This window comes from Chelon labrosus (genome assembly GCF_963514085.1).
Source record: "Chelon labrosus genome assembly, chromosome: 5".
NCBI classification, from domain to species: domain Eukaryota; kingdom Metazoa; phylum Chordata; class Actinopteri; order Mugiliformes; family Mugilidae; genus Chelon; species Chelon labrosus.
In genome coordinates, this window is record NC_140341.1 from 12249677 (window position 1) to 12259904 (window position 10228).

The window sequence follows — 10228 nt, forward strand, 5'->3', positions numbered from 1 at the left end:
CGGGCCTGACGTACATCCTGAATTACGGTCAGTGCTGACATCACTGATTCACTTTGTGGTCTGATGTTAGGATTGTCCCTTCTAAATGCATCCATGCACAGGAGAATGAATAAATAAAAAAGACGAATGATCACAATGCACAGCCCGTTTGCTCTGACCTATTTAAATAAAAACCCCTCAGATTGAAGCTTTTTCAATTTGTACTTTTGATTTTAGACGTACAAGTTGGTTTTATTTATGTTCAGATGCATATCAGGAAAAAAAGATCCTGCGCACTATTAACTAAAAAGACCGGATTTTTTTTGGAATAAACAACTGCCTGACAGTCGCACCTAAATGAAGTCGTCTGATAGAGGAAATACAGCTGTCAGGTTTCTAGGCTTCATGAAAACAACATATGACAGAGAGGCGTTTTATTATTTTTTCCCTCTCTCTCTCTCTCGCATCGTGTCTGCAGCCTGCTGAATATTTCACACGGGCCCTCTGTTATGCAACGTTTGTAACCTTGAAGAGGTTGCAGCATCACTGGTGCGGACGCGCTCTGTGGGGAAGAGGCCATGGATTCCTCTGTTTATTTCTTTCATCAGTCACTTGCTCACTTCATCTTTGGATCGCTTGTGTCCATAAATAGCTGCCTGATTTGGCCTGTCGCACTGAATGAAAACAAGCATGGGGAGTGACTTAGATCGCTCAGTTTTATTCGTCAAGATCATCCTGGACAAGTATGAAAATCGTCATTGTGTAAAAAAAATAAAATAATATATTTCAGATTAGTGTAAGTACGTGAGAGTTAGCGTTTGTAAATGTAGCATACAACCTCTGAGGATTAAGGATTTAGTTTGATTGTATGGCTTCATTGAGGCTGCAGTTTGATCAAAAAGGCAAAAATAAAGGATATAGTAAACAGATTGGTGCTTTCATATAAACACTAGCTATGTGCGTGTCACTGTTCACAGGAACTTACAGCTGTCAGGTGCCGCCATAAGCTATTTAGATAACTTACAGCTGCTAATAAAGTGCACAGTGGAGTCAATAAATTTCCAGATACTTTCCTGACCTGCGTACATCAAACTGGCGCACATGTCAGTCATTTCATGCAGGTACACAGCACCGTGGCTGACATGGGACGAAACTACAGAGAGAAATGGCTCAATCTTGGAGCTTAAGTCGGCTGAAATGTTGTGCGGCGGCAGCAGCAGGAGCAGTGTTGACAGTAATAAACTCGTCAATAGGATGATCCATCTGGGCACTGCCATCCGTGAGCCCCCCGTTCTGTAGGAGCCATTCTCGTGGGGGACTGAGATCTTGTCCACTTCTCGGAGCCTCAGTGAATCCCACTTTCTAACATCGAAATTGTGCACGAGGGGACCGACGTCCGTGCCTTTCCGAGAGGGCAGCGGAGTCTGTTTAAGGACCCCCACCTTCTCTCGGAACTCTTGCATCTGCTGCAGAAAGCACAGGGGGTCGGAGATGCTCTTGAAAGCCTCGGCGATGCTGAGCGCCCGTTTCTGCTCCTCCAGCGCTGCGCTCAGCTTGGTGATCTCCGGGTCGTGTTTTTGCATCACCACCAGCTTCAGTGTTTCAAAGTCGGACAGAATCTCGTTCTTTTTACAATCGAGGGAACTGATGAGTTTGTCGAAATACTCTTCTACCTTCTCTGCGTCCTTGGTGACAGACTGAAGCGCCTTTTTCTTACTGGCTTGTAGTGTCTCCAGGCAGGACAGGATATCTGCGCTCTGCCAGCTCTCCACCTCACGATGCAGCTCTTCAAATGTCTCCTTCTCCCGTTCATACGCATCCTCCAAGGAGCTGAATTTGTGACCACAGTGCTCGTCCGTCGTTGCGCAAAATCCACAGATGAGTTTCAAGTCAGTGGCGCAGAATATGTTAAGAGGCTGGCCGCAGTGCTGTTTACAAACAGACATCCTAGGCATAACCTTTAATTTGTTGAACTTCTCCACTATTCCGCGCAGAGAGTAGTTGACCTGCAGGGTGTTCGCGCCGTTGTGAGGGGTTTCTTTGCGGCATGTGGGGCATTTGAGTGGTGGCCTGAAACCCGGACCTCGGTGTCCCTCCAAGAGTCCCTCCAAGCATTTCTTGCAAAAGCTGTGTGAACACAGCAAAACCCGCGGGTCCTCAAAGAGACCGCAGCACACAGGGCATGTAAGTTCCTCTTCTAGCTGCTCCATTGCACCCTGCGAACACATCACCCAGGCGTCAGATCGGTGCTAAATTTGAATAGAGACAACCAATAAATCAGCACAGAGTAAAATAGACTACATAATACGCACCCACACTCAGAGGGATGCCGCCCCATAAGACAGCAGAGGCAATAAATTACACACGAAAAAGCTGTAGCATCGCAAAGGATACAGATTTTTGCAGTCAGGTTCCAGCTGTGTCTGGAGTATTCCCATCCTGAAAGTGAAACTGACTTGCCTCGCAGTGCCCGCGTAAAAGGTTGGCACGACATCTGCCAAAGGCTCCGTTTGCGCATTTAAGGTTGAGCACCATCCTGGCTTTTTTTTTATGCCTTTCTGCTGCCAGTTGGCGTTTTAAGGAATTTAAAACCGTGTTATAGAAAGGATACAAACTGAAATCGTCAAAACTTTATAAGCATAGCCTATACGAACTATTTATTTCCCCTTAGCTTCGCATAACAGGATAGCAGGACGGCGGTTAGCTGAGCTGAGCCCTAAATTACCGTCGCTTAACCAATCCAATGCGACAAATTGTCGACAAACAGGGTTCGCGGTAGCGTTGCTCCTGTTGGCAAGGTACTGAAGGAGGGCTGTGACAGATTTTGCAAGCGCATAGTAACATGCAACTACTGGACCAAAAGAATCACTCACCAGCTGCTGAGACGCACAGTGCAACGCAATCATTGCGCTTGTTGCTGTGCAGACTTCGCCCTTTCCGGGTACAGAGTTAACTATTTCGGCGGCGTGCAGACAATCTAAAACATACATCTGCGTCTTTATTTAGGCGCGGATAATTCAGAGTGTGTGACATATGTGTGAAAACATAAACGCTACAGATATTTAGAGTTATTTGACGCCTCCATTTTAAACGTAGCGGTGTTTGCGTTTTTGTCCCTGCTGGGTAACTTGCAGACGGTCCCTGCCACTCGGATGGGGGGAGGGGCTGTTGCTATGCAAAACATTACAGCGTGAAAAACTGTCAACTAGGTTTTAGTCCCAACTTCAGCAGCATCACATGTTTTTACATCGGACCACGTCAGTCGCTGCTTGTGTCGCCACTTGTCAATATGTGCATCTGTGAAACACACTGTGTTTGCATTAAACTGGTTATATTTGGAAAAAGTAGCACACTTCAAAGCTGCGTCCCTTTGAGCAGGCAAGTGGCGCAGTAGCTACCCAAAGCGCCGTGTGTGAACAGAAACCGAGACAAACCAACTAATCGCACAAGAGCAACATCAAACTGGCTGAAAACAAACATCTGATGCAGCTCCCTGAGTCACACATTCAGCATTTAACCTAACCCTTCGGTATTTCCCCCAAAGTTCACTTTCTCTTGACTCGGGGGTTATATAACATCGATATCCAATAGTTACTTAGTCACGTGTAGATATTTTGACCTTGATTTTCTTCCCTTGTTTCCATGCCATCAGGAGCAACTGCCTATCTTAGCCACTGTGATTGGATACAGTGGGGGTAGCAGGGGCTAACGCAGCCCCCAGCTTTGCCGCGGGGTGTCGCTGTTGCGGTTTGCCCGTCGCCTCTTGACGCTTTGACTCCGAGCACTCTTTGGTCTCTGTGGTTGGAGTTTGTTTCCGGATGTTTAGCTAGTGTCGGGGGCGAGAATGGCTGCGATGTTTACGTGTTGTCTGGGCTGCTGCGGGGAAAGCGGCTCGGGCCATATTTCCCTTAAAGAAATGCCCACTGTTCAGTTAGATACACATCACATGGGTGAGTTTTTTTTGTTAAATAATCGTAAACCTATATGGACAGTTGGCGTCAACACGCACCCAGCTAGCTGAGGGACAGATCACTACTTCTTCCGCCGCTAGCTTTAGCTAGTTAGCCGGTAGCTACTCGTAATTTGGACTTTATGCTAGCTTAAATGTGTTTTTGGTGGCGTCAAGTAGCTCCAGTTCACAGTCCTTACACGTCAATTTATGATAATTAAAAGAGGGCTATCATTTTGTTGGACATAGTGCGACTTTGATCCGTAACGGTGACAATAACAACTGACTAGACAGCTCATTAAATATGAAAGCCGGCAGGATTGGCGTTTCTCATTTTCCTCCAAGTTTAGTGACTCCTTTTAGTCGGGAAATGAAAGATTTGAATAAGAACCGGTGACTAATGTGTATTTTCCACTTAGTGGTTAATTAACCTCGTTAAAATGTTAAAACAAGTGTCAGCTGCTCCGTGCACTTCACTGACAAATATAGGTTCTGCTTCACTGAAGTCTCAGTGAAAGTCTTTCAAACTCACTCTCACCCTACAATAGATGCATTTGAAACACATTTTATTCAGTCAAATTTAACCATGGTTGTAATTTTACTTAACGTTTACATTTTGGAGAGGTTAGTTAGCATGTACACACCTTCATTCATAAGGAAAATGTAACTAAAACTTGAAGTTTTTATGGTAAATCGTTGATTATCAGTATTCAGGTACAAGTGATTTTGATTACCTTACTCTTCAATATAAACATATAGTACTCCCACTGAATAACTGACCTGCCAATTTTTACTATGAGAATTCACATTAGGTAACGTCAGTCGACGTAATGTGGAAACAATTTCTAAATTAACCAACTGACAGGGAGTTAAACAATGATCTTAATCATATAAAAGCTAATTTAAATAATTTATAAGGTGTGTTGTGTTGTAGATACTGTCACCGTGAAGTGTTTTATAGAGTAAACGATTCCTTACAAAAAGGGCTTTGGAATAGTGTAGTCAGCTGTGAATTTAATGTGGATGTACCGTAAATTATATACTTGTGTTTGTCTTGCAGGCACAGACGTCGTCATTGTAAAGAGCGGACGGAGGATATGTGGCACTGGAGGCTGCCTGGCCAACGCTCCTTTACACCAGAACAAAAGCTATTTTGAGTTTAAGATCCAGTCCACTGGTAAGCCCGTAGCTTCTAGCCTTTCACCACTTTGTTTCTGTGCCTCTCCTGCTTCGCTTCTGTGCCAGATTACAATTTTCTGGTGCATTTTATGTGGGAGTAATTATCTGTCACATGTTACAGTTTCTGGTAGCAGCATTGTCTTGCAACTGCATGCTCATTGATTTCACTGACTCAAACTCTGTCCTCGTGTTCACTCACAAGGACAGAGCTTTGTTTATTTATTTATTTAAATATATTTTCAAGCCACTATCTTCACACAAGTTTTTCTTTGTAATATTCACTTGCAGATACACTAGGCGTGGGAATCTTGCATGATAATTTACTACTGATGCCGGCCTTGGTGAAACAGCATTAATTATTAGATACTTGATTGTTGTGCTTTGTGTTTAGGTGTGTGGGGTGTCGGGGTGGCCACGCAGAAAGTGAATCTCAACCAAGTGCCTATGGGCAGAGACACAAACAGCCTTGTCCTGAGGAATGACGGGTCTGTGTACCACAATAATGAAGAGAAGAATCGCCTACCCGCTAACAGCCTTCCTCAGGAGGGTGACATTGTGGTAAGTACAAAATGTACCTTACTTCATCATGTATTTCTACCTGATGAGCTAATCTTTGAAAGGCATGCTGCCACTTGACCAGTCAGGCTGATTAGGCCTTTCCCTTAAGTTTGCACCTGGTGAAATGAATTACACCTGGTGAGCATAAAGAGAGATTAAGAGACGCGTTTTTTAACTGGAATCTTATCAGCAAGTCAGTTTATTTTTCTGACATGGGCACTCTAATAATTTCTTGCAGAGTAAACAAGCTGCATTAATGGTTGCTGAGATCTTTATCAGTTATGGGCCTGCAGATCTCATGAGACCCGTTTGTTTTTCCAAGCCAGACAGTTTGACAGAGACTGACGCATATCAGTGTATGGTATAATGTGTGTTAGACTTCCCTTTGGTATCAGTGAGTCACAACTGATTCCTCATTACTATGAAACAACACTGTCTGGAATTGGTTATGAAGCTACCAGGAATCTGAAATCGCCTGTTGTATGTTCAGACAAAGGAAAGCTTATGAAAGGAGTGATTCCTTTGTTCGTAATGCACCACAAGCAAATTATAGTTGGCTACTGTTTATGACTAATAGCATACAGGGTCATAGGGCAGTTTGCAAAACACACATACATTGTGGTTTTTCACTTTGTTATTTATTCCAAGAACAGTGGCCAGAAAAACAAACTCTTACATGATCAATACACTGGCCTCATCCTCATCTTTAAACATGTTACAGATGCACCATGTGACTAACCGGGCTAAGAAAGAAAGTCCTGATAAAAGTATATGTTACGTATATGCCTCAGTGTGTTCACATGTGTGTTTGTGTTCCTCAGGGCATCACGTATGACCACGTGGAGCTGAATTTATATCTGAATGGAAAGAACATGCATTGTCCTGCCTCAGGGATCCGAGGCACTGTGTACCCCGTTGTTTATGGTAAGTTTAGTGGTTGCGTGTGTTGACTACTTTACCAACATTTCATGATCACTTTTTGCTTAATTTCTGTGGTCGTCATTGACTGCACTGCAGCCATAATGGCAGTTACAATTTTATTCCACTAGAGGGTTGTATTTGTACAGTTTTACGTAACACTTCTCACGTCACACTATCTGTTATAAATAAAGGGAGTTTTATGTGAATATTTCACCACAAACAGATTGCGCTCATCCAAGAATTGTGTTATATAAATAATCAAATCATAATCTTCATCAGAAACGGACAGTCTTGCCACAGAGTATCAAAATAGGCAGGTTTTATTCAAGTGAAAAGCTATAGCAGATGATTGCACTGACTGGCTTCTCCTCTTTACTTGATGGTGAACTATTAAGTACAATCAACTTGGGATTTTCTGTCTGAAAGGAAAACGCATACCATGTTGGTTCTTAGTGTCAGCTCTCCCTGTTTCTGTCCCTGCACTGGATACTTTCGTAAGTGTCATGTTCGCTCAGCCTTTTGGCTTATGGGGTTGTCATTTGACTATTTCAGCGTTTACTGAAATTGCATTGCTTATGATAACAAGGGAATGCTCCACTCTCGCTTTTCCATGAAATCTCTGTGGATGCATACATTATCTAATACCTCAGATGCTGAGTCCTTTGAGTTATATCTGTGTTTATACAAAATAACAGTCGTTCATCTCTGAAAACAAATCACTGCATTCTTATTTTATCCAATGCTGGTGACATTATTCAGACATCGTTTACAACAATGTCAGCAATCTAAAACTCATGACTCAGTTTTGCTATAAATAGTTTAACTGTGGGATGTACATTCATTAGGTACACTAGTGAAAACAAATGTATAAATCCCTCTTTGTTACTGTGTTCAGTTTATGTTAAAGCAGCATAAGAAAGGTGGTTATTCAACTGTATGATGATTTTGTAGGATGTAGGTTGTGATGTTGTTAAGCTGGATTGAATCAAACATATACGTGTTTATGTTATTTAGCCTAACTCACTGCTTAAAATAATATAAATGTGTTGGTGCAACACAACACAATTGAATAGTATTGAAAACCACAGCTCCCAAAATGAAAAAAAGTGTTGAACCAACAGCTCTGTGTTAATTTAAACAAATGCTGAATACAACAATCATGAAGCTAAGCTTTAGTGTAAGACTGTTGTATTAACATGCATTTGTTTTCACTAGTGTGCCCAATGAACTAGCAAGTGTAGATTATACTGTCCCTTAAGGATCAGTGAATGACATGACTTTGAGATGATTGCTGATCCAAAACATTCCCTCTGCCGTCACCACAGCTCAGTCTGATAACTTGTAATCATAACACTGTCTGAAAGTTGGGATGCCAGCTGGCCTTGGGAGCGTGTGGGTCTCAGAGGTGGTGCAGCCTCTCCAGCCGACAAGTATTTGCATAATGAGTCAGTCAGTCAGTCAGTCAGTCAGTAAGCCGACCAGGTATTCAAAGCCAAAGCTGAGAGAAAACATGTCTGCACACAGAGACTTTAGCCATTATCAAATGATGATGCTTGTGTTCTTTTCAAATACCAGCAATAGAGGCTCATAAAAGCAGGCATTTTATGATTAGGTGAGCTGATGTTGAACATACCAGCCCTCAGTCGTGAAAAACAGAACTTGATGAACGTGACGTAGCTAACAGAATTAGTTTTACGTCCGCTCTAAAGAAGGTTTAATTACTTTTACCTCGCATTTGCTCTCACTAATGTCTGACAAATAAACTGGAATAAGTTGTAACTTCTGCTTTAAGTGAGATGAGTAAGATACAACGTAAGTACTAATTGCAGGCGCAGGTTGTGTTGTGGTAATGTAATGATGTGGCTGCAATTACATGAAGTCTTCGGTTTGAATCTTTGACTCAACACAGCTTTTACTTAGAACTCATTTAATTTCTTGTCACGGTGGTGAGAAGCACAGGATGTAATTATTACAATACCAGGGCATTCATTATTATTATTCACACCTGTTCTGTGTGACACATCATATATGTGGTGAACGAACAGAAGCACAATAGGTGTTGTACAGTTAAACATTGTAAAACTTTTCAACTTAAAGAACCTGAAATTCTGTTTTCCTCAACCAGTTTCTTGCTTGCTGAAGTGACAATGTTAGAAATGTTTGGGTTATTTTACATGAGAGCGGCGTAGCGATATTTAAAACGAGATGTAGTTGTGTGGTTTGGTAATGTTGCTAATGAAGAACCCCTAAGGATGGTAAGGTTTTTAATGTTGTGGGGGGAAAAAATCTTAGCTGTAAACCAAATTTTCAATGGCTTTAAAGTCTGTGTTTAAGATGTTAACTTGTACACAGTGTCTAACCTTTTATTGTGTCTTTACCTTCTGTTCCAGTGGATGACAGTGCCATCTTAGACTGCCAGTTTAGTGACTTCTACCACACACCTCCACAGGGATTTGAGAAGATCCTCTTTGAACAACAGATCTTCTAAAGGAAGCACTTCAGCCTCTCTTTATGTCGTTCGCCCTCCTCTATATCTCATAGCAACCTCTGTGACACTACCGTTTGACCTTGATTGGATATTATCATTATGTGTGGCTTGAATGCGTCTTGTTTTGTTTCCCGTGATTACTCTGCCTCTCTACTGCTGCTCTGGATCAACGTTAGGAGTGTCCTCGAAGAAGTGGGGATTTGTGGTCACTGTTGGGCTATGACGGGCTGTTAAAGGCCGTGCTGAAGGAAAGTCGGTGGCTGTCAAACTGTATTAACTGAACAACTTTCCGTTGCTGCTTTCTTCCACAATACGTGTATAGATACCAAACAGTGGGCGTCGCACTTGTAAAAGGTTCCCATTTTTGAGGATCAGAAGCCATGTTTTATTGACATTGCTTTGTACTTCTTTTTTTGTTTGAATGTGTAACCAAGTACATGGTATACTGACATCCCTGAATATACCCATATTTATTTGTATTTATTTTAGTTTCAGATTAAAGCAACATATCTTTCTGGTCAAATCATGTTTTTTTTTTTTTTGGACACCAAGAGTTTATGGACTTATTAAGGGTCAGTACCTTCACGGTTAATCAATAAAAGTGTGGCTATTGATGCCTTCCTTTCATGTCATTATATTAGTCAGTATATTAGTTTCTGGGGCACAGCCGGTGTGAGGTTGGTTTACTTTGAGGTGACTGTGCTGGAAAATGAAGTATCTCTTTAATTTGTGGACACTATTTAATAATTTCTCAATCAATTACCTGAACAGGCCTTTTGTTATTCTTTCATTGAAATCTTTTCACTGCATTAGTTCTTACGATCAGAATGTTTCCCGAGCTGGTGCTGGTTGTCACTGAGTAGAGATTAAAATGTCAATCTGTTGTGTTGTGTTGGCATTGCATATCCGCTGCTGAAGTGTCACAGTCAAATATTTCAAATCGCTTGTCTTTGTTTTGCACTAATGATGTTATTGTACAAATCCAAATATTGTTGATTCATTAAAACTTTCGTGTCTGGAGGCATCATTCTTCTGTCTCGTTGTCTCTTCAGTTCTGAGTATAAGCTGATTGTCATGTTCGGAGAATTCACGTTAGACAATTGGCGTTTAGGACAATGAGTCACAGGTGAATTTATTATTACTGCGTCGAGGAA

At 41.9% G+C, this 10228-nt stretch overlaps 2 protein-coding genes across 4 annotated transcripts; one reads left to right on the forward strand and one right to left on the reverse strand.

Moving 5' to 3' along the window:
* Nucleotides 1-311: 311 nt before the first annotated feature.
* trim13 (tripartite motif containing 13) lies at nt 312-2885 on the reverse strand (the record flags this gene model as incomplete). 3 transcript variants are annotated; one of them, XM_084544193.1, is made up of 2 exons in its annotated part: nt 312-2195; nt 2853-2885. In XM_084544193.1, 2 exons carry the CDS (start codon nt 2883-2885, stop codon nt 987-989), a joined length of 1242 nt encoding a protein of 413 aa, XP_084400319.1. In that variant the 3' UTR covers nt 312-986. The 3 variants fall into 3 exon arrangements, with proteins under 3 accessions (XP_084400319.1, XP_084400320.1, XP_084400321.1); XM_084544194.1 differs by having other exon boundaries at nt 312-2228; nt 2853-2871; XM_084544195.1 differs by lacking the exon at nt 2853-2885 and adding an exon at nt 2292-2836.
* An 889-nt stretch (nt 2886-3774) lies between these two features.
* Nucleotides 3775-10103, forward strand: spryd7b (SPRY domain containing 7b). The gene is made up of 5 exons (XM_084544569.1): nt 3775-3929; nt 4989-5105; nt 5499-5665; nt 6487-6589; nt 8977-10103. The coding sequence occupies exons 1-5, from the start codon at nt 3824-3826 to the stop codon at nt 9072-9074; spliced, it is 591 nt and encodes a 196-aa protein (XP_084400695.1). The 5' UTR covers nt 3775-3823; the 3' UTR covers nt 9075-10103.
* The last annotated feature ends 125 nt before the right edge of the window (nt 10104-10228 follow it).